The following is a 21,409-nucleotide window of genomic DNA, read 5'->3' as shown; positions in this document are numbered from 1 at the left end:
CAAGACTCAAAATGAACAGGATGTTGTGTATTATTAAGACAGAATCAGATTAATGTATCCCAGATCCAGACCCGGGCGATCAATGCTGTGTAGCAATGCGCCCCCTTTTCAACGCCTGATCGTCAGATCTATGCAGAAACAAAACACTCGCTAGAAATGCACAAGCACGATTCCGCCACCTTCACTCCATCAACTCGACCGGTGGCCGAGAGGTCTTGGGTGGCATCTTCTTGACCGACATGTCGATGGGGCTCAGATCCATGTCCACATCCTCGTCGTCATCGTCGCCCACCACAGTGGTATCCTCCACCAGCACGGCCGGCAAGCCGGGGCTGCCACCGTGATCTTCCGGATGATAGATCAGCGTACTGCTCCGGCTGCGGCGCTGCTCACCAGCCGGCGGCCAACTGCCCGTGCGCTTGTCCGACGAGATAGACACCGGGGTAGCAGGATCCACAGCCATGGGCTCAGGGGCCTGTGTTGCGTGATCCGTCTTGAGCATAGACAGCGCATGGGCCAGGTCATGAGCATGCACCTCCTTGTTCGGCGGCTCCTCATTGCGCATCACCCAGCCATGCGGCGGGCTAGGCGGCGGCGAGATAAAGAACATCTTATCGGGCTGGGGCGCTTCGAGCAGCTTGGGCCGGCGGGCCTCCTCGTCCGAGAAAATGGGCGTGTGCTCGCCGAAGTAGATGCGCGGATACACGCGGCCCAGTAGCCGATTTCCCTCGAGCATTTTGCGGGCGGCGACTGCATCGTCGTTGGAGTGGAAGGAGCAGACGATGCGACGGAGGGAGGGCAGTGGGGAGAAGGAGTTCAGTGGCGCCACGGCTGTGAGTTGGGAGCGGATGGTGTCGAGGGCGGAAGGTTGGAAGAGGTGTAGGTCGTGCAGGTCGGTGACCAGGAGGGTGTTGGATGGTGGCGATGGCTGTGAGAGTGGGGGGAGGTTGGAGAGGTCGAGGGAGAGAGATGGGCGAGACGAGGAGCGACTCGTGGTGATGGAGGGAGAGGAGAGTAGTGTGGGAGGTGAGTGAGATCCCATATTGCTTGTAGTTGTTATGGTAGTTGTGAGTGTGGTGTGTTGAGAGAAATCGAAGGAGATGAGATGGTAAGATCAGGAGACGGAGGCGGCAAGAGGAATAAATACACAAATTGCCACTGGGCACGTTTTTCTCCTTTTTGTCCGTTTTGGGCAAAACCGAGACCTCGCAGCAAAACTCTTTCAATCAGATCCCCAACAAAGCGGACTATTGGAGGCGCAGTATGCGTGCACTGCCTCGCATCTGCTTACATCGTGGTCTTGATCCCCCTGGCGATCCACTTGACAAAGGATGCGCCACACCTTGCGCCACAGCGGAAACGGGCACTCCGAGCTTGAGCACGGTAGCTGTGCCTCTATCTGAGCCTCTCTCTGAGCCTACTACTGGACCTCCCACCACGAACTATCAATCTGCCTAAAGACACAGCTTGACGTGGTCACTGTGCCCAGAGTATCGCCACAAGCCCTTGGCATTGCATGGCCGCACAAATGCGGGGAATAATCAGTCATGATAGGAACGAGGCGCAGCATCTATGATCACGATTAAGATTACATGGTGGAAATGGCCCGACATCGATCCGCCATCGCCCTCTGTGTCGCCTTAATAAAAGGCGCGTAGATATCAAACGCATGAGGCAGGCCGGGATGCACATGGAGCTCCACCGCGATATCCGCTGCAGCCAGCCGTGACGCAAACTTCAACGTCTCACCCAGGAAGATATCCGCCGTGCCAACCTCCAGATACGTGGGTGGCAGTCCCTCGACACTGGCCATGCGCCCCGGGGCCGCGTACGGCGGGACGTGGTCCGACCCATACAGGTCGCCCAGATAAGTCGACCAGGCCAACGCGTTGGTCGTCGTGGTCCAGATGGCCGCGGCGTCCTGCACCGGCCGAGCGACGGTATTCTTATCGTCCAGCATGGGATAAACGAGGATCTGCTTCGCCACGCCGGGTGTCAGGCTGCGGTCCTGGGCCATCAGCGTGATCGCCGCAGCAAGGTTGGCCCCGGCGCTTTCGCCAAACGTCCCGATACGCTGGCGGTCGATACCGAACTGTTCTGCATGCTTGTGCAGCCACGCCAGTGCCGCATAGCAGTCTTCGGCGGGGGTGGGGAAGCGGTGCTCCGGCGCGAGACGATAGTCGACCGTGAAGATCTGCATCCCCGTCTCCTGCACCATCAAGGCACAGCGATTGTGGAACAAGTCTCCGCCGCCGAAGAGCATGCCGCCGCCGTGGATGTGGATGAGTGCTGGAGCAGGTGTTGTTGTCTCGGTCCCCTTTTTCCAGAACCGGTGCACGGGGATGGTCTCGCCGTCGTACGAAGGGACTTGGTGCTCGCTGTGCTCAGCCTCCGTGGCTCGCGGCTGCTGGCTCAGCATGTTCTCGAAAGCGACGGTGACTGCAGCTCGCACAGCCAGGGGGTCCAGTGCATCGGGCTTGGGTTTGTCGGCGCGGGCGGCGAAGATGGGCGCGACAGCCTCGCGGAATTCGGGATCCCACTGAATAGGCATTGTGTTTTATGAGGGAGGGGACTGTGTAAGGCTGGGAGAGTGATTTGGGCAGTGCAGACAAGACTCGAGTGGTGTGAATGGCCCCAATTTATCCCGTCCGGCATTCCCTTGAGCCTTGCAGAGGTGATTCATTCTGATCGGATTCGGCGTAAATACGTAGAACTAGTCCGGCGACTATTCGTCGATGGGGCCATGGGGCCAAAGCTGCAGCGAGGTAGAACCTGCCTGGTCATAAAGTAAATATCCAAGCAAGTCCGAGATTGTGGAGCCGCAATCGGGAGTCAACGAATACAAAGTAAGGGCTAACGAGGCTCGCGTGAGATTGGCGCCAAGTACATTTAGTTTGTCGATCTGCGGTTTTCAACAGGCAACAATGAGTACTCACGGTTGGTCACCAACAGAAGCCAGGCCTCGCCCGTCGGGGTTTAGTAAATGAGCCCGAAGCCCGGTCAAATAAGAAAATCTCAGAATGTCACGACTAAGTTTCCTTTTTTTTTTTTTTTTTTTTTTTTTGGTGGGGGGGGATAGATACAGGTATGTGAAAACTAAGAAGCTTGCGCAAATGCCAAATGGGCCAACCCTACTACAGTACACGGCGACCAAAAAACCAACTCTGCAGCGAGGGCAATGACAGCGCCAGCCAAGCAGATAACCTCGCGCCCAAGCGTTCCCCAGACCATATTCAGATACCGAATTGAATTCTGCGCTTTCCCAGTTCTAGCATCCTTGATACGGAGACTGTATGTCTGGCTGTTTCTGGCTTGGCCGCCGAAACTGCGGTCGAAGGGCACAAGGGGCTCGTCTTCGCTGGGGAGCATTGAGGCTGCAACTCTGATGTATATAGCCTGAGTGGCAAGCGAGGTCAGATATGCCAAGGCCAGTGGCAGCATGGAGACTATTTGGATGTAGTCTGTGGATTCCATATCGCCTATCGTACCGAAAAAATGGCTGTCATAAACAAGTTCCAGCGGTATCTTGACCAAATGGTAGACAAGGGACGGCAGGATTATATCCAGAGAAGCAGCCGGGAGGATTTCAATCCATTCTCGCCAGCCCAGAATCCGCTGCCAGGATGGTTTCGTGCTGGGTTTCGAAATGACAACGTGAACCCAGGCTGTATGCAAATTCGTCAGAAGAATCCCCCAAATGATCCGGACAGGAAATTCGATTCTCTCGTCGTGAAACCAGAGTTTGGCGGGGAGATTTATCAAGCTCGAAAGCAGCATATACACCAAGAACATAGCAAGTCCTGGATAAGTGGACCAAGATCCTGTTCCTTGGCTTTGTAAGTGTCGACGAGCACGACTTCGTTGAGCCGTAATAGCATCGGGGTGGGTTTTGTTATAAGAATCCGTGGATAGTGCGTTGTGCACTGCAAGGAGAAGCTGGGGAAGTATAATATTTTGGACCTTCATGTCATCCTTGCAAATAACCACCAGGAAAATGTAAGTGGCCACGCAGACGAGGGAGTGCTTCCCAAGCGCAGATACTAGCCTCCAGAGCAACGGCTTCATATTTGCCGCTGATTCGCTTGATGCAGCATCACCAGGCTCATTTTCAGCTTTCTCAAGTTCGGAAACATCGTCCTTTGCTGGGTCTCGAGAAGGGCCAGCGCCGCTATTACGCTTCCATCTCTGTATTCGAACTGAAGAAGGCGATCAGTTTCGAGCTTAGTTGAAAATGGCTGTTAGCTCTTACTTACATGGAAGTAAACCATCAATCCTATGAGTGCTGTGGCGACCGCACTCGTCGGGATCTCCAACCCATGACATGACGCTGTGTGAGCGAACCCAGCACCACTGAGAAAGGCAGATTGCCATTGTGCCAGTGATCTCAGAGACATTATGTGGAAAGTCCCAATGAATTTCTTGTTTTGCCAGCACAAGAATCAATCTTAGTGGTCTGTCTTATTGGGGAATCGCTTAGGGGGCGGGAAGACAGAAAAAGCGACAAGGATGCCAAGTGTGATTACTGGAGAGCATGTCTGTGGCTGACAAGCTCCGCAACTTCACTTTGAGGCAAATGAACCGAGTCTGGAAAATTGCCTGGATCCCTGGATAATAGTGACTACTGTCTAAAGCCATACGGAAGTCCTTCCAAGCTCTCCTCTCATAGGTCTTTTTCATCCACCAGCAGAGTACCCAATATAGTTCGGCCCAGCGTTTTTCCCACCGGTCAGGTGACGCGCGATGAAAATTGCCCATTACCACTCCCGACGCTGCAACCAACACCTTCCCTAAGCTCTCCCTCACCTCAATTCCTGCCCACCATGTTCCAACGAACTCTCCTCAGACAAGCCCAGGCCGCCCGGTCGGTCCTGACCTCCACATCTGCCGCGCCGATGGCACTTCGCCGGACGTCTCGATTGCAACCACGCCTGCCGCAGTCGGTCCGACCCTTCGCTCCCCAGCCCATGTCCCGGTTCTACTCCACGGAACAGAAGGAAGCGTCATCAGAAGCTGCCGAGGCCTCCGAGGAGGCTGAGGATCCCGTTCGCAAAGAGCTAGAGGAAACGAAGAAGGAGGTGGTTGAACTCAAGGTAATTACCTCGCAAACCTTACAATCCCTCGAGTTGTTCTAACGCCGCTGCTCAGGATAAATACCTCCGCTCTGTCGCCGACTTCCGCAACCTTCAGGAGCGCACGAAGCGCGACATGGACAACGCCCGCAACTTCGCCATCCAGCGCTTCGCCGTCGACCTCCTGGAAAGCATCGACAACTTCGACCGCGCCCTGCTCGCCGTTCCCGCTGACAAGCTCAACGCCCCCGAGAACGAGGCCAACAAGGAACTGCTGGATCTCGTTGCCGGCCTTAAGATGACCGAGAACATCCTCATGAACACCCTCACGAAGCACGGCCTGGTACGCTTCGACCCCGGCGAGAAGACTGAGGATGGCAAGGTGCAGAAATTCGATCCCAATCGCCACGAGGCGACTTTCATGGCCAAGTCCGAGGATCTGGAGGATGGCGATGTGATGCACATTCAGAGCAAGGGCTACATGCTGAATGGTCGCGTGCTGCGGGTATGTGGCTCTTCTCCCAAGTTGTGGGAGCGTCTGCTAATGCATCTCACTATAGGCTGCCAAGGTCGGCGTCGTCAAGAACACCTAAATCCATAACCCACCCACCCATCGATACACCTTTTCTTTCGATTTCGGGTTTCCTTCTTCCCTCTGTACCATATATCATACACACCCCCATCACGATCACGATAGGGATATTGCAGTCGGATGCTGCTGGCGGTTGGACTCGGGGAGGAAAAAAGAACTTCATGTTTTCTTGATATCTCTTTCTGTCTTGTCTCTTGGTCTTGGATCCCCGTCTGTATGATACGTTTCCCATCATCTTGTTGCATGTGCCTGGAGGCGTCCGGATTGTATTCGTGTTGGGGCTGTCTTCACGTTTTCTTTGCAATCGGTGTCTTCTTGTTCCCTATCACTTGATAACTCTCTCCTCCTCATTTTGTATAATACACATACACCCTAGTGGTCCGTCTGAATTTTTGAGATTCCTTAATTACGGTAGAGCAATCTGGCATAAAAGTAGAAAAGTACAAAGTGAAAATGTATTTATACAATGTCATCACGCGCGGAACTAGATCTGAGCCAGATCTTTACAATATAATCCAACCCGTCACCTCAATTCCACACCCAGGAGCCCAACAAGCTTCTCCCGGACCTGATCATGCAGCCCATTGGTCTCCTCGTTCGTCAAGGTGCGCTCAAGACTGCGGTAGTTGATGCGATAGCACATGCTCTTGCGGCCCGTCTTGGGATGCGTAAACTCGTCAATCAGAGCAACGTCCTCGACCAGATCACCGCCGATGCCGCGCACAATCTCCATCACGTCATTTTCATGGAAGGGCACAGCACCGCCTGCCGCACTACTGCCACCAGTGACCGCAGCAGGAGGCAGCCAAAAGGCAACGTCCTTGTAGCAGGCCGGATGTTTCGAGAAAGGCTCGAAGCGCGCGACGTGGCCGGCGCGGAACTGGGATAGGAACCGCTCGTCGCGGGACCAGAAGAGACGAATATCAGGGATGTTGAAGAGGAGCATGGCGATGCGTTCGATGCCCAAGCCAAATGCCCAGCCCATGCGGTCCGGGACATCGGAGTTAATCAGGAGTTCTTGTTTGATGACGCCGCAGCCTAGAATCTCCAGCCAGTCGCCTTGCCAGAAGACTTCAAGCTCCCAGGACGGGCTGGTGAACGGGAAGTAGGCCTCAACCCAGCGCACCTTCAAGGGTTCCTGCTCGGTTGGGGAGCCTGTGCTTACGGCCGCGGCTTTGCTGGCTTCGGTGAAGATGCGGATCACCATGTTCTCCAGGGACCGCTTCAGGTGCGCGCCTACGGCCTCGACTTCCTCGGCACTGTGATGCTCCGCCTGCAGCGGATTGCGCTCCGGGTGGATGGTCGGGTTCGGGTCTTCGACCACGACATCGTGACGCGGGAGCTTGTCCAGATCCGCCATGATCTTTGCGGCTGTGGCGCTGGAATGCGCCAGCGGGTCCGGGGACGGCCGCTTCCACAGCATCGCACCCTCCATCTGGTGGAAGACCGGGTAGTGGCTGCGGTCAATGGCGTCGCGGCGGTAGACATCCGCGATCACGGTGTACCCGACCTCCTCCGGGCGGGTCTGTTCATTGCGATTGATCTGCTGGAAGTATGCCTGCTGGTGTGCACTCGTGTGAGTGCGAAGCACCGTCTTCTCATTAACATAGTATGTATCGGTGCGGCTGCGGCCCGGGTGATCTGCTGAGAAGCCTAGGATGTCGAAGTTCTGTGCGGTGGTGACGACGGGGTTTTTCTCGGAGTAGTTGCCGAAGACAGGGCAGGGGAATTGGCTTTCAATGAGTTTGCGCGTGATTGCGAGCGGGTGGTTGTCGTCCAGGTATAGACGTCGTCCGACATGCGACAAAATGGTGTCGGGGGTGTTGGTCCATTGGTCCGTGGGGTAGGGCTTGCCCTCAATTGTGAGATGGGCTCGCTGTTTGGGGGTCTGAGGGGTGGAGGTGGCTGATCGAGTGGCACTTGAAGCGTGATCGGCTGTCCGACGAGCTGTGGTTGAGCTCCATTCGCGGTGGTGGACTGTTGGTAGGGGTGGGCGCGCAATTGTGGAACAAGATGCGACGATGGACCAGCGGCCACTGCTGGCACGCAGAGCTCTGCCGGTGGCTACTAGACGCATGGAGAGGAACGGTGCGCCTTGGCCAGCTTCACTTAGGGGCTGTCTTTACGGAAGTCCACGAGCAGTGCTTTGCAAAACACGGTCGACTGTTGCGAGACGGATCGGCAAAACAAGTGGCCGAAGTAGACTGCTAATGTGCCAGCTACTCTAATCATGAATGAAGGTGAATACGTAGTAGATTATGATTCATGATCATGGCTATATTCAACCTGTTGATTTAATTCTGTGATTGAATACCAGGACAGAAATATCGCCGACCCTCAACTGTCGCACCCAATCATCCCTCGGGTAAGCCAGTTATTTATTTTCTTCCGCATAACCAACGCAACCGCCGCGATTCCACCGAAGATCACCGCCTGCCATCTCGAGCGCCATCTATGAGTGTCCTTTGACTACAATGCGATAACTACCATAGATGTAGCTATCGGCGTCTACATTACAACGCCGAGGTCACCCGCTCCGGCCGAGATGAAGTAATCCGTAGAGGCTGGATGGGAATACTCCGCAGAACCGAGACGTTGATTGGCGCAGCGACCGGTGGCTCTCGGAGCCTGATTTTGAAGCGCCGAACCGAAAAAAAGGCCTGGCGACCCTTTTCTCCAACTCCCCGCCCCCTCGCCACCTTCTTTTCCCAGGACTGCTGAGCATGGCAGACGGAAAATTGCTAGAGGGCTCGTCGCCCGCGGCTCGCTCGCGGCTGGCGTCGGCGACCACGACGCCATCTAAACCGAAGAAGGTGCATTATCCGTTCTGGTTCGGGGGTTCGGCGTCATGCTTTGCGGCCGCTGTGACGCATCCTTTAGACTTGGGTAAGTCCTGATTTCCCCCTCTACGTTGAGGATTGTTTACTAACGCTGCGTAGTCAAGGTATGCCACTTGCGTCGGGGATTTCAGAGTCATACTAAACATCACAGGTCCGGTTACAAACACGCGCACCCGACGCTCCGAGGACAATGGTGGGCACTTTTGCACATATCGTGAGAAACAACGGAATTACGGGATTATACGGCGGAGTATGTTCAGCAATCGCAGTGGAGAGATGATATGACTGACTCCGACAAATGTAGCTCTCCGCAGCAATCCTCCGGCAATTGACCTATTCCACCACGCGCTTCGGCATCTACGAAGAGCTAAAACAACATTTCGCCTCTCCCTCGCCAAACTCGTCCACATCATCCCCGGGCCTATTCACACTCCTCGGCATCGCCTGCACGTCAGGCTTCATCGGCGGGTTTGCCGGCAACCCAGCAGACGTGCTCAACGTCCGCATGCAACATGACGCCGCGCTCCCGCCAGCGCAACGACGAAACTACAAACATGCCCTCCATGGCCTGGTACAGATGACCCGCACGGAGGGGTTCGGCTCACTCTTCCGCGGCGTGTGGCCCAACTCGACGCGCGCGGTGCTTATGACGGCATCGCAACTCGCTTCCTACGACACATTCAAGAAACTCTGCATGGAAAAGGCCGGTATGGCCGATAACCTCGCTACACACTTTACGGCCTCATTGATGGCCGGGTTCGTTGCGACCACGGTCTGCAGCCCCGTCGACGTGATCAAGACCCGCGTTATGACCGCGTCGCCCGCGGAGACCCGCGGCCATACCATCCTGGGTTTGCTGCGCGATATCTGTCGCAAGGAGGGTCTGGCATGGACGTTCCGTGGCTGGGTGCCGAGCTTTATTCGCTTGGGTCCTCATACCATTGCCACGTTTCTCTTCCTCGAGGAGCATAAGAAGCTCTACCGACGATTGAAGGGTATTCCGAATGAGGTCTAATGACCTCTTTCCTTCTTTCCGATTTTCATCTTCCTGTGCCCGCCAGCCATCCAACATCAGCTTCTTCCTCCTTTTCTGGTACATAGGACTTTGGATTTGACATTTTCCCGACTTCGGCGGGATGCCTCTTTTAACACACTCGAGCATTATCTTGGCTGGTACATATCTTGCATTTACCTCGCTTTGTTTTATGATTGGCTTGGTCTCGCAGAGACTCGGAGCCTTGGGCGCTTACTTTGGACACGGCCATCCTGCGGGGTTTGATATACCTCTGGGTTGGGAGAGCGGATTACATAGACTTAGAGATACACCCGATACACCTGAATGGCATTGAAGTTTCCGTGAAGAAAATCCGAAACATTCGTCCTTTTGGGAGGCTACATATACCTGCCTTAGGGGGCGCTTCATACACACATTCTGACTAGCATCCACATTGAAGAAAAGAAATTACAAACGCATACAATCCACACAATCTCTTTGCAATTGAGCGAGTCTATACACTCCTACTCCTATGGAAGCACAGCGCGACCCAACGAAGCAGGGAATGCACCCGCGCACGGGCAGACCAGGTAGAGTACATTGGAAGTTGTCAATACACAATAAAAATAACCAACCCACAGCGCAGCGGCCGCTGGTTATTTACCGGTCCAGGATCGCGGGGAAGTTGCCGCCCTCTGCATGGGAAAGATAGGTTAGTATGAGGCCTCAAAATAAACACGGGTTGTGGGATGCGTACCGCGCTGGCCATCCCAACGGTCGGTCCAGGCCTTGGGGCAGAGAGAACGGTAGGCGTGGTAGAACTGCTGTGTATTAGTGGTTTGAACTCCACTGGTGTTATTGGGAGGTTTCAAGGTACATACCTGACGGCACGGGCGGAAGTCCTCGCCCTTTGCGGTGACGCACTTGTAGTAGTCGACGTAGTTCTGCCAGCAGTGCTTGGTCCTGAGAAGCGGAGTTAGATGTCGCCAGATACAGGCATGAGGAATGGACGTACTGGTTCATCTGCGGGAAACGAGCATCGTAGCCTGCAATTGAATCGAAATTGTCAATTTCACCTTCCCAAACCGGCCAGGGTACTCCTGTGGGGGAGAATCCCCCAACCCAACATATATCACAGAATCATATCGACGAAGACGTACCAGCTGTCCCGGAATTAGTCATTGAGCTTGAAACGAGGGCCCATTGACCCCCCTCGGTGGAGGAGGGGGGTGGGAGGGTGTGTGGAGGAACTCACCAGTCACGAACTTGAAGGGCTTGGTCTCGATGGTCTCATCGGGGTCGGCTTCGGGAATAGCACCCATTTTGGCGAGAGGTCCCAGTACACAAAGAGAGCTGAGATGGGGGGTGTGGGCGTGGGAGTGGAATAGGGAGTAGTTAGTGTGTCGAGGTCAAGAAGAGGTGACGCCGAGTTGAAGTTGGGTGGTGCTCCCGGCTGCGCCCGGGACAACACTTTTTCCCTTTCCCTCCGACACCCGAACGAATAATAACGACTCGCCGCTTTGAGAGCTTCAACCACTCGTCATCTTCTCATCCCACACTTGGTCTCCCCAACTCAACCCCACCATGTATCCCACTCGCATTCTGCGGATGCAGGCCACCCGGCCTATGTTCCATCCCGCTCCTGTATGTTGCTCCTGAACCACGTCTCTCGCCTCCCTCCTGAGCGAGCCCTCCTAGCTTTTCGGTTAATGCTAACTCCCTGTCTACAGAAGGAGAACCAGAGCGGTACGCAGCTTTCCCCAACCCGTGACTCTTCATCACCAAGATCCTCTGCGGGGGTTTGAGTCTTGTGAGGTAGCAATTGGACTAACCAGCCCCGGAAACAGCCCACACCATCTCGCAGCGTCTCCGCACGCTGAAGAGGATCCCTCCGGAGTTGATCCCTCTCGGTACGTTGTCTACTCCTGTCATGCGTCTTCTCTGCGATTTCTAACATTTTCTGGTATACAGGTCTTGTCCTGGGGTACGTTTCTACCTAACATCAATTGCGCCATTTTGGCCCCGCGATCGATGCACAGATATCTATCTCTGTCTCTGTCGCGACCAGACTTTTCCTTGTCATGTACTAACACCGTGTCCGTATAGTGTTGCCGTTGTGGCTGCCGTCTACTCCAGCGGCCACAAGCTGATGACCGACAAGACCCTGCGTCTCTCGCGCAACAGCCCCGAAAGCCGTGAGCACTAAATGTACCACCATGTATCGTTGAGCTCCAAATGCGATTCAAAGTTGTTTTTTTCTTTCTTGCCGCTTTTGTAATTGAGACAGAGGAGTGGAAATTTGCCGGGAAGGAGTGATATCAAGTCGCGAAAAAAAAAAAGAGCAGAGATTGAAAAAAAAAGTGATTCGCTTCGAAACTGGAGCGCAAGTGTGTGTACATATCCGGCCGCGCAGGTGTGTTGTGTAATCGAATAATTTGAAGGTGGCCATTTCAACGAGTATTGCTGTCGTCGTGTTGTAGAGGGTGTAGTATAGATATTCATTATCTTCGTAGCCATTGCGAGGTCGTGCCCTTCCATTCTGACTGTGCAGGCTCATTCTGCTTTCGGCCCAGCCACATCGAGCTGGTCCAAGCCTTGCATTGGGTCCTGCGGGAGATTGCCTGCATTCTGAGCCTCATCGGCTGCTTGCCGATCCTCCTCGCTAACAGCATGTTTGGCCAGATAGCCCTCCTGTGAGGTATTAGTCCGTCTCTCTCCAATAGGATACAGATTAGAGAGGTACATACCTGCTCCCAGATGGCGGTCTTGCTGCCCAGTCCCTCGGCGGCGTCCTTTTGCGGTTTCGCGGCCGCGACCTTGATCGTGCGCCCATAGAGCTCGCTGCCGTCCATGTTATCGATGGCCTCTTTGGCATCCTGAGGCAGGTCAAATTCCACATATCCGAAGCCCCGGTGCTGGTCGGTGGAGTTGGGCGCATCCGGCTTTGGGAGTGAGATGTCGACTACTTCGCCGAAGGGGACAAAAGCCTCTGCGAGGGTCTGTCGGGTCACGGTCTGGTCGAGACCACCAACGTAGACCGTGCTCTTGAGCCGGGTGCTGTCGCTCATTTTTTCTGGGAGTGGGATGTAATGCCAGGGAGTCGTGTAGCCGACCAAAAGGCACCCGAGCTGTAATCCAAAGAATGATTGATATCACGTGCCGAGTCACTGTTTTGGCGAGTGCCCCAATGGGTTTAGCGCGTTCCCTCCCCCGGTCCCTCCAAGTCCAGGAGGCCACTTGGTTGTCTTCCAACCTGCCACCTGCACATCGCACATCCCCCCCGTCTGTTATTTACTGGGGTGGGATTTTGTCCTCTTTTTTTCTTCGTTTAATTCCTTTCCCTGCGTTTTGTCTCTTCTGGCTCCAAAAACATTCCTAGTCTACCATCACAATCACAATGGTGCGCCTGAGGGAAATCCCACGGACGGCCACCTTCGCCTGGTCGCCCGGGGCTGCATCACCATTGATTGCCACGGGTACTCGGGCGGGTGCCGTGGATGTCGATTTCTCCAACAAGACATGCCTGGAGCTCTGGGATCTTGGTCTGGATCGCCAGGACGCCAGCGAGGAGCTGCAGCCGCTAGCTAAGATCGACACCGATTCGGGGTAGGGTGGCCGTTTTGACACTGGATGATACTGTGGCTGACGGGATAATCTACCTAGGTTCAACGACATTGCATGGACCGCTTCCGACGATAGCCAACGTGGTGTGATTGCGGGTGGTCTGGAGAATGGCGCGTTGGATATGTGGAATGCCGATAAGCTGCTCGGAGGGGCCAGGTTGGTTATTCCGAAGAACATAACACGGGGTCTAGTAGCTGATCGATCCCAAGTGATTCTTTGCTCTCAAGGACCTCTCACCACAGTGGCGCCGTCAAGGCCCTTCAGTTCAACCCCAAACATTCGAATCTACTGGCCACCGGTGGAGCTAAAGGAGAGGTATGCTTGGGAGATTCAATTGCAATACCTTATATGGTTGGCTAATAAGCTCTTGATCAGCTGTTCATTTCAGACCTGAACAACCTCAACAGCCCATCTCGGCTTGGGAGTACAGCCGCTCGCACGGATGACATTGAATGCTTGGACTGGAACAAGAAGGTCGCCCACATCCTGGTCACTGGCAGCAGTGCTGGGTTTGTGACCGTCTGGGACGTCAAGTCTAAGAAGGAGAGCTTGACTTTGAATAATATGGGCCGGAAGGCTGTGTCCGCCGTGGCCTGGGATCCCGAGAAGCCCACGAAGCTCGTCACTGCGACACCTCTCGAGTCAGACCCCTTGATCTGCGTTTGGGATCTCCGAAACTCCCACGCCCCCGAACGGACCCTTCGCGGCCACGAATCTGGTGTGCTCTCGCTTTCCTGGTGCGCCCAAGACCCAGACCTGCTCCTTTCTTCCGGCAAAGATAACCGCAACGTCTGCTGGAACCCGCAAACCGGCCAGGCATATGGCGAGTTCCCTGTGGTCACGAACTGGACATTCCAGACCCGCTGGAACCCGCACAACCCCAACTTCTTTGCTACTGCATCCTTTGACGGCAAGGTCTCGGTCCAGACCCTTCAAAACACCAGCACCGACACCGCCAAGGCCATTGCCGATCAGAACCAGGCTCTCGATGGGGAGGACTTTTTCGCCAAGGCGCAGACTCAGCCCAAGGTCTCCACATTCTCTTTGCCCAAGGCTCCTCGCTGGTTGGAGCGGCCATGTGGCGCCAACTTCGCTTTTGGTGGACGAGTTGTCTCTGTTGGGCTGGCTGATCAGGCTTCCCGCGCCTCGAAGGTCAGGATCACGCCCTTTGAAGTGGATGCGAGCGTGGGCAATGCCACCGAGAGCTTTGAGAACGCGCTGAAAGAGGGTGATCTTCGGAATCTGTGCGAAACCAGGGCATCGGCCGCCTCGAGTGAAGAAGAGAAGGCTGACTGGAAGGTGATCGAGGCCTTGCTCTCCGAGAATCCTCGTAAGGGCCTGGTGGAGTATCTGGGCTTCCAGGATTCCGCAGGCGAGGCCGCTGATACCCTGGCAAAACTTGGCCTGGATACGAAGGGAGGCGAGGAGGCGAACGGTGTCCCTGAGACGGGGTCTCCCGTTAAAAAGCACAAGCGACTGCAGTCCATGTTCGATCCCAACCCCGAGAGTGACAACTTCCTCTCGGATCTGGCTGCTTCCAAGGGTGCCCGTACCAACAATCCGTTCCAGATCTTCAATGGTTCAGAGACCGATTCCGAGAAGCAGATCACTCGGGCCTTGCTTCTGGGCGAGTTTGACAAGGCCCTCGACGTGGCTCTCCAAGAGGACCGTATGTCAGATGCTTTTATGATCGCCATCTGCGGTGGTCAGAAGTGTATCGAGAAGGCACAGGAGCACTACTTCTCCAAGCAGGCGGGCGGCCCCAATTACTTGCGTCTCCTTGCGTCTATCGTGGGCAAGAACCTTTGGGATGTGGTTCACAATGCCGAGCTGTCCAACTGGAAGGAGGTCATGGCTGCCCTGTGCACTTTTGCTGACCAGAAGGAGTTCCCTGATCTTTGTGATGCTCTCGGTGACCGACTGGAGGAGCAGGTCAAGAGTTCCGGCGACAAGAGTGCTCGCAAAGATGCCTCTTTCTGCTTCCTGGCCGGCTCAAAATTGGAAAAGGTTGTCGCTATCTGGGTTGATGAACTGCGCGAGAACGAGCAAAAAGGAATTGAGACCGATACGGATAACTCCACCTTCTCCATCCACGTCCGCGCTCTGCAAGCCCTGATCGAGAAGGTGACCATCTTCCGCCAGGTCACCAAATTCCAAGACACCGAGCGAAACAAGGATTCAGACTGGCGTCTCAGCAACCTGTATGACAAGTACATCGAATACGCCGATGTTGTCGCCACCCATGGACGCTTACAGGTCGCCCAGAGATACCTGGACCTTGTGCCTGATAAGCACCCTGAGGCTGAAATTGCCCGCAACCGTATCAAGCTGGCTATGCGACAGGCTCCGCAAAAGGCACAGGGTGGAACCGCGGCGAAGACAGGGTTCAAGTCTCTCCCGCAACAGCCCAGACAGCCTAGCCCTTACGGCCCGCCGCAGCAGAACTTCACTCCCGCTGCTCCCGTCCAGCATGGTTACGCACCTCCCACGGCCGCTCCGTCACAGCCAGTGAACCCCTATGCTCCTCCGTCTGGTGCGCCAGTCCAGGCTGCCAATCCGTATGCCTCGATTCCTAGCGGCGCTGGCGGCCACGGCCAACCTGGTTACCAGCAAGGGCAGGGGATGAGACCAGCAGCCTACGGGCCACCCCCGTCTGCGTTTGGTGGACAGCCTGCGGGCTCAGCCGTCCCTCCTCCTCCGCGCGCCTCCAATCAATCACCTGCCAACACTGTCACGACCTACACCACGGCCACCGGCCTCCCCGCATGGAATGATCTGCCCGAAGGCTTTGCTAAGCCCGCCTCGCGTCGTGGCACCCCGGCTCAACGGCCCTCCCAGACCATCGTCTCGCCGTTCCCCAACCAGTCTCCGCCTCCTGGTCAAGGACCTCCCCCCATGGGCGTGGCTGCGCCGCCAGGTGGTCCTCAACGGACACCTTCAGTGCCGCCGCCTCCGCCCAAGGGTGCAGCACCCCCGCCACGCATGACATCTCCCCCGACTGCTGCACCACCTCCGGCGGCCTCCTTCTCTCCGCCGCCCCCGGCCAACCCCTATGCTTCCCTCACCCAGTCGCCGCCAGCCGCCTCGAACATGGCTCCTCCTCCGGCATCAATCCCGCGAGGACCTTCGCCGTATAATGCCCCGCCCAGCATGCCGCCGCCAACTAACCGGTATGCGCCGAGCCCGGCTGCCCAAGCTGCCAGCCCGCAGATGCAGATGCGCGCTCCTATGCCGCCGCCCCCTCAAGCGGCTCCCTCGCCATATGCTCCTCAGCAGGCATCCCAGCCACCGGCCGCGAACCCGTACGCTCCCAGTACGCCGACCACTGTGCAGCCTCCACCTATGGGTCAAGCACCGCCTATGGGTCAAGCTCCTCCTATGGGCCAGGCACCACCACCATCTCAGGGCTCTCGACCAGGCACGTCCCAGTCCCAGAAGGCAGCGGCTGCGCCTCCTAAGTACCGTACGTTTGTCCTTATTTGATTATTGTGTATGGAAACTAATACATCTTAGCCCCCGGTGACCGGTCTCACATTCCCGCCAACGCAATGCCTGTCTACGAGCTTCTCTCTGCAGACATGGAACGCGTCAAGGCCCGCGCCCCGTCCTCCTTTAAGAAGCAGGTCGACGATGCTGAGCGACGCTTGAACCTCCTGTTCGACCACTTGAACAACGAGGATCTGCTCAAGCCCAACACCGTCAACGATATGGCGACACTGGCCAACGCTCTTCAAAGCCGCGACTACGAGACCGCCCAGGCAATTCATGTCGATATCATGACCCACCGGATAGACGAGTGTGGTAACTGGATGGTGCGTCCCCTCCCCAATATATATATTTTTTCCCACGCATCGTATGATGACTGATATACTGACTTGAAATGAAATAGGTCGGCGTCAAGCGCCTGATCAGCATGAGCCGTGCTACCCCGTGAACTTGAGCGTCAAAGTTATACCAGTGCCCGCGGAGCGAAAGCGAGTTGTTTTGCTTTGTCTATGTGGACGGATAGAAGGAGAACAGAGTCCGGAAGCGCTGACCGAGTATAGTTCGGCGCTTGAAGACTTCTGGTTCTGGTTTCTTTTTTCTTGTTCATTCTATTTATTAATGTCTGCGTATTTCCTTTCTTTTCTCCTGCGGCTCTTCTCTTCTCCTCGGGGAGGCCTAGTTTGTCTGTTATCTCGAATTACTTCCGCTAGAGAAAAGAGGAAAAATTCCATTGGTTTTCTTGTGCCGTGAAGAAAGAAAAGCGCGGGCTTGGGTTTTATTTCTGGGGGCTTCAGTTGCTGATGATGATGGGTTGTTGGTTAGACTGCCAGAGCACATAGACTTGGAATATAAAACTGTTGCAGAGGAGATTATTGTCCACTTTCGTACCTCGATATGTTTTAGATGAGAATATTTGATTCAAATCATTCTATATACACTTGTACATCTCTACCTAGACAAACATGATAACACCTTGAACTATACAACCAGCTCATAGATCACCTCACCTCGCACCAGCAGCAGGCACACCACCCAGCCGTCCACCGCGACTAGCCGGGAAATTCCTCGCGCTCAGCAGCGCGCCCTTGACACCACGAATATCCGCCTTGAAGGCTGCAATGGCGTCATCTTCAGCCTTGCGCACGCCCATGGCACTGTTATCCACGCTCGAGCCGTTCCCGCCATACACACCGTACGACGCACCCGCAGCCGTGTAAGCGGGGGCACTGTAGATCAGGCCGTCGAGGTAGTGGTGCAGATCCGTGAGACCGGAGCGCATCGAGTCGTCAAGAGAGCTGGCGTCTTTTTCGAAGTCGACTACCTCGCGCAATTGGGACCGGATCGACTCGAGGCGTTTGAAGTGGTGGGATACCGCAATGCCTGCGCCTGTCAGGGTGAGTTCCTCCGTAGAGGAGCTCGAGGAGAGGGGTGTCGAAGATTCTTGGGGAGTCGTCTGCGTCGCGACGTCACGGTGGAACAGCTCCGTTGGGTCGGAGGTGACCGAGTCGCCGTCGTGGTCGACTTCGTCCTCCTCATCGTCAAGCGCAAGTTTGGGTTTGCGAGCTGTGAGTTGTGCTGGGATGACAGAGACACTCTGCTCGAGTTTCTCGTTGAGTCTCTTCAGGTTTTCGTGGGCGGTGGTGGCGAGCTCGTGCCGCGCGCTCGTTAGGCTCGCTAGCATCGGTTTCACGAGGAATTCGCTTGCGCCGTAGATGCTGGCGCCGAGACCTGCGGCACCATAGATGGTGTAGAGTACGCTGCGCATTGTGACTAGTGGTGGTGGTTTGGAGGACTGAACGAGGAATTCGGGGTAGGTGATGATAGGCGGCACGTCTTTTCGCGGTGCGCTGGTCGTTGAGCGCGGTTGCGACATGGTGGTGGAGGGTGTTGGCGAGGTCGCAGGGGAGGAAGGGGACACTTCGGTTGATTGGGATTCTGAGGAAGAAGAGGAAGAAGAGGAAGAAGAGGAAGAAGGCGCTTTGCCCTCGGCTGGGCCTGGGTTGCTGCTGGTCGCCTCCGCGTTTCGGGAAACGCCAAGGAGGGTCTGGATCTCGTCGGGGGTTAAGCCTTTGGATTCGAGGAAGGACACCTTGCGGTCTGTGGATGCGTCGCGAATGGAGTCATCCTCGAGGAATCGGGCTGCTTGGTCGACCAGGTCTTGCCGGGTAGCGGACGGCGCGGCGTCGGAGTTCGGCGATGAGGGTGGCTGGTCGGCCGGGGGGTTGGCAGACTGTTGTTGCCATGAAGGAATGGATGGCTTCTTGGATGTAGGATCTGACATGGCGAGGGCTGGGAGAGCTGGCCAAGACAGGTGAGGCGTGAGGGAGCAGGAATGAAGAGTGAAGAGTGAACAAGCAAGTCGACTTCCCCGGACGTGGACATGTGAGGCCCTACCTCGGCTGAGTGGGCCGAGCAGCCACCACGACATAGAGTAGAGCTTGTACCATTATTCGCCCGGTTTACGGATATCTAGGTGATTAAGCGAATGAATCCTACGAATGGTTAACTGCCATGTATTTGCCCTTATGAATTGCATATGTATTCATGGTGATCCTCTATAGGATTCGATGTGCTTTGGGTCCAAGTCCCTAGCCACTGACCAGGAGTGCCGCATAGAATATTCGCCAGGAACCACAAGGTTGACCATTCTAGTGAGAATTTACCTAACTGTTATTTGTTATTCCTTTTCTCTGGATTGATCCCCTTCAGCCAGTCCTGGCATGCATTTACCCCCACACCGCCCGGCAGAATGGCGATGGTCACCTCATTCGTTCATCAAGCGTCAGCGCCCTTCAGCATCGCGGCAACTGTGACGAAAAGAGAAAAAAATATATTATTAGAACTGGTGAGTATCTTCCTAATTTTGCAATCCTCCAACTAGAAGCCTTGGTATTTTTGGAACTATTCCCACTGAGGCCAACGCCCTCATCACAACCTCCCCTGTTATGCGCTCTGGCGGCACAAACTCCTCGCCCTCAGACCATGATCGGGGCCATCCCCGTTTGCCAGGCAAACGCGGAACCTATTTATTCCCTGCCATCCTGCCCTACCCACCTCGCCTTTCCCATCCACCATCCCAACTGACCCTCACTCTGTGCACCATCCCCTCAACCCATCTTCTATGCAAAACTCCCTAAATCTGGATTGGTCGCCACCATGTCACTTCGGCGCTCTCGACGATCGCGGAGTTCACTGGACGAGTCCCTCGAACAAGATGCTAACGGCCGCACCAGGCCCACGAGACTCACTCGCTTTGCAGCAGCAGCAGCAGCACCTGCATCGGTGACAGTCTCCCGACCACCATCTGAATCATCAGGAGAGCCAACCAAACATCTCCGCCTCACCGTAAGAATGCCTGCTGGCAAACTGCGGGAAGCCACCGCTGGTGGCCGCCCCGGAAGACGCAACGTCAATGTTTTCCGAGAGAACCCCATCGTGTCTGGACCCCGCACCAGTCGCACCAGAAAGAGGCTCGTGGAGGTGAACACGAGCGACGAAGAAGAAGACGACGACCAAGAAGAGGACGAGATCGGAGATGAAGAAGACGCACCCGGTGACGAAGATGACGAGGATGCCGATGCTGATGGCGATGTCGACATGGATGAGGCCCCGCCGCAAGCACCGATTAGGCGGCAGGCACGAGCAGCTGCGGCCCGTGGCAAAGCTGCCAAGAGTGTCGAAGCCAAAGAAATGGAAATAGAGGAAGAGGAAGATGACGAAGAGGAAGAAGAAGAGGAGGAGGAAGAGGAGGAGGAAGCATTTAACGAGGAATCTGATGCGGCGGGAGAACTCGATGACATGAACGAAGAAAGTGCCGCCCCAGAAGAGACTGGAGATGCATTGGATCTGGACGAAGAGGATGAAGTGGACGAGGACATGGACAGTGATGCACTTCTCCTTGATGGCAGCCGACAGACCACAAAGCGCCAGCGAGGAAATCTGGGCGACGACTTTCTCCAACTCCCCATGGGTAAGGCCATCATGCACAGAATGGATCAGAAGCAAAGTAATAACCTGCAGATAGAACCGCAAGTCAAGAAACATCTCACAGCCGAGGAGCGTGCTATGCGACGGACCGAAATGGCTCGCCGGCGGAAGAATCTGAGCGAGAAACGGAACGAAGAAGAGAAGGTACGTGAATGAAAACCCGCGCCACCAAAATTTCAGTCCAGGTTAACACTGTTTAACCAGATGGACACCATCAATCGACTGCTCAAAAAACAAGCCCCCAAGCGGCGCGGTCGAGTCTCCGCCGCAGAAGGCACCGACGTCACGCCTGGAGACCAGGAGGCCCAGGAACAGGAGAAAGCCGATGCCACCTACGTGCGATGGGTCAGTGGCCCGAACGGCTGCAGTGTCAGTGTGCCCGAGGAATGGCTGGGCACGCCAGCTGGACGGGTATTTGGTGCGCCTCCCGCGGCCACCGGAAAGCTCGTCGAGGAGCTGTGACGCCTTCATCACGGGATCAAGACAAGGCGCATTGGGGAAAAGTGTATCTACACCGGCATTTCTGGCAAGGGACCGTTGGTTTGCTTACTCGGGGAAGGAGTTTGGATGTTTTCAGTTCGGGGAAAAAGAACCATTGCCCATGCATACAGGAAGCAAGATATAATTCATCAATATTGGTACACACGGAGAACATCTTTGATATACTGCAGACTACGTATACACCGCACTCTGTCCGTGATACCTATCTCAGAAGCCAAATCATTTCAACAATTTCATTAGCAGCGCAACCCAGGTAAGATCCATGCCGCCGAAACAGATCGACAGCTGATTTATGGGCAGCTAGTGTGACCAGAAC

At 55.4% G+C, this 21,409-nt stretch overlaps 12 protein-coding genes across 12 annotated transcripts; 5 read left to right on the top strand and 7 right to left on the bottom strand.

Moving 5' to 3' along the window:
• Nucleotides 1-181: 181 nt before the first annotated feature.
• On the bottom strand, nucleotides 182-1,042 carry cbpA (putative calcineurin binding protein; the record flags this gene model as incomplete). Its single annotated transcript, XM_057194787.1, has 1 exon — nucleotides 182-1,042. One exon carries the CDS (start codon nucleotides 1,040-1,042, stop codon nucleotides 182-184), a length of 861 nt encoding a protein of 286 aa, XP_057056142.1.
• Nucleotides 1,043-1,588: 546 nt separating this feature from the next.
• N7474_003371 (alpha/beta hydrolase) lies at nucleotides 1,589-2,551 on the bottom strand (the record flags this gene model as incomplete). Its single annotated transcript, XM_057194786.1, has 1 exon — nucleotides 1,589-2,551. One exon carries the CDS (start codon nucleotides 2,549-2,551, stop codon nucleotides 1,589-1,591), a length of 963 nt encoding a protein of 320 aa, XP_057056141.1.
• Nucleotides 2,552-3,096: 545 nt separating this feature from the next.
• On the bottom strand, nucleotides 3,097-4,065 carry N7474_003370 (uncharacterized protein; the record flags this gene model as incomplete). The annotated part of the gene is made up of 1 exon (XM_057194785.1): nucleotides 3,097-4,065. The coding sequence occupies one exon, from the start codon at nucleotides 4,063-4,065 to the stop codon at nucleotides 3,097-3,099; it is 969 nt and encodes a 322-aa protein (XP_057056140.1).
• Nucleotides 4,066-4,820: 755 nt separating this feature from the next.
• Nucleotides 4,821-5,662, top strand: grpE (mitochondrial nucleotide exchange factor MGE1; the record flags this gene model as incomplete). Its single annotated transcript, XM_057194784.1, has 3 exons — nucleotides 4,821-5,090; nucleotides 5,146-5,574; nucleotides 5,630-5,662. The coding sequence occupies 3 exons, from the start codon at nucleotides 4,821-4,823 to the stop codon at nucleotides 5,660-5,662; spliced, it is 732 nt and encodes a 243-aa protein (XP_057056139.1).
• Nucleotides 5,663-6,184: 522 nt separating this feature from the next.
• N7474_003368 (phenylalanine--tRNA ligase) lies at nucleotides 6,185-7,738 on the bottom strand (the record flags this gene model as incomplete). Its single annotated transcript, XM_057194783.1, has 1 exon — nucleotides 6,185-7,738. One exon carries the CDS (start codon nucleotides 7,736-7,738, stop codon nucleotides 6,185-6,187), a length of 1,554 nt encoding a protein of 517 aa, XP_057056138.1.
• A 646-nt stretch (nucleotides 7,739-8,384) lies between these two features.
• N7474_003367 (uncharacterized protein) lies at nucleotides 8,385-9,516 on the top strand (the record flags this gene model as incomplete). The annotated part of the gene is made up of 4 exons (XM_057194782.1): nucleotides 8,385-8,547; nucleotides 8,601-8,605; nucleotides 8,653-8,751; nucleotides 8,806-9,516. The coding sequence occupies 4 exons, from the start codon at nucleotides 8,385-8,387 to the stop codon at nucleotides 9,514-9,516; spliced, it is 978 nt and encodes a 325-aa protein (XP_057056137.1).
• Nucleotides 9,517-10,350: 834 nt separating this feature from the next.
• N7474_003366 (cytochrome c oxidase subunit VIb) lies at nucleotides 10,351-10,817 on the bottom strand (the record flags this gene model as incomplete). Its single annotated transcript, XM_057194781.1, has 2 exons — nucleotides 10,351-10,541; nucleotides 10,751-10,817. The coding sequence occupies 2 exons, from the start codon at nucleotides 10,815-10,817 to the stop codon at nucleotides 10,351-10,353; spliced, it is 258 nt and encodes an 85-aa protein (XP_057056136.1).
• A 262-nt stretch (nucleotides 10,818-11,079) lies between these two features.
• Nucleotides 11,080-11,701, top strand: N7474_003365 (uncharacterized protein; the record flags this gene model as incomplete). Its single annotated transcript, XM_057194780.1, has 5 exons — nucleotides 11,080-11,139; nucleotides 11,226-11,241; nucleotides 11,331-11,405; nucleotides 11,467-11,479; nucleotides 11,602-11,701. The coding sequence occupies 5 exons, from the start codon at nucleotides 11,080-11,082 to the stop codon at nucleotides 11,699-11,701; spliced, it is 264 nt and encodes an 87-aa protein (XP_057056135.1).
• A 347-nt stretch (nucleotides 11,702-12,048) lies between these two features.
• N7474_003364 (RNA-binding protein) lies at nucleotides 12,049-12,563 on the bottom strand (the record flags this gene model as incomplete). Its single annotated transcript, XM_057194779.1, has 2 exons — nucleotides 12,049-12,186; nucleotides 12,243-12,563. The coding sequence occupies 2 exons, from the start codon at nucleotides 12,561-12,563 to the stop codon at nucleotides 12,049-12,051; spliced, it is 459 nt and encodes a 152-aa protein (XP_057056134.1).
• Nucleotides 12,564-12,892: 329 nt separating this feature from the next.
• On the top strand, nucleotides 12,893-17,053 carry sec31 (putative protein transport protein (SEC31); the record flags this gene model as incomplete). Its single annotated transcript, XM_057194778.1, has 6 exons — nucleotides 12,893-13,101; nucleotides 13,159-13,275; nucleotides 13,329-13,434; nucleotides 13,495-16,582; nucleotides 16,633-16,931; nucleotides 17,009-17,053. 6 exons carry the CDS (start codon nucleotides 12,893-12,895, stop codon nucleotides 17,051-17,053), a joined length of 3,864 nt encoding a protein of 1,287 aa, XP_057056133.1.
• Nucleotides 17,054-17,608: 555 nt separating this feature from the next.
• Nucleotides 17,609-18,886, bottom strand: N7474_003362 (peroxisomal membrane protein PEX14; the record flags this gene model as incomplete). The annotated part of the gene is made up of 1 exon (XM_057194777.1): nucleotides 17,609-18,886. The coding sequence occupies one exon, from the start codon at nucleotides 18,884-18,886 to the stop codon at nucleotides 17,609-17,611; it is 1,278 nt and encodes a 425-aa protein (XP_057056132.1).
• An 875-nt stretch (nucleotides 18,887-19,761) lies between these two features.
• On the top strand, nucleotides 19,762-21,054 carry N7474_003361 (PAPA-1-like domain-containing protein; the record flags this gene model as incomplete). Its single annotated transcript, XM_057194776.1, has 2 exons — nucleotides 19,762-20,736; nucleotides 20,797-21,054. The coding sequence occupies 2 exons, from the start codon at nucleotides 19,762-19,764 to the stop codon at nucleotides 21,052-21,054; spliced, it is 1,233 nt and encodes a 410-aa protein (XP_057056131.1).
• Nucleotides 21,055-21,409: the final 355 nt, after the last annotated feature.

Source organism: Penicillium riverlandense (genome assembly GCF_028828495.1).
Source record: "Penicillium riverlandense strain IBT 135883 chromosome Unknown utg000002l_segment0_segment0, whole genome shotgun sequence".
Classification (NCBI taxonomy): Eukaryota; Fungi; Ascomycota; class Eurotiomycetes; order Eurotiales; family Aspergillaceae; genus Penicillium; species Penicillium riverlandense.
This window is presented reverse-complemented; position numbering and strand designations above follow the sequence as displayed.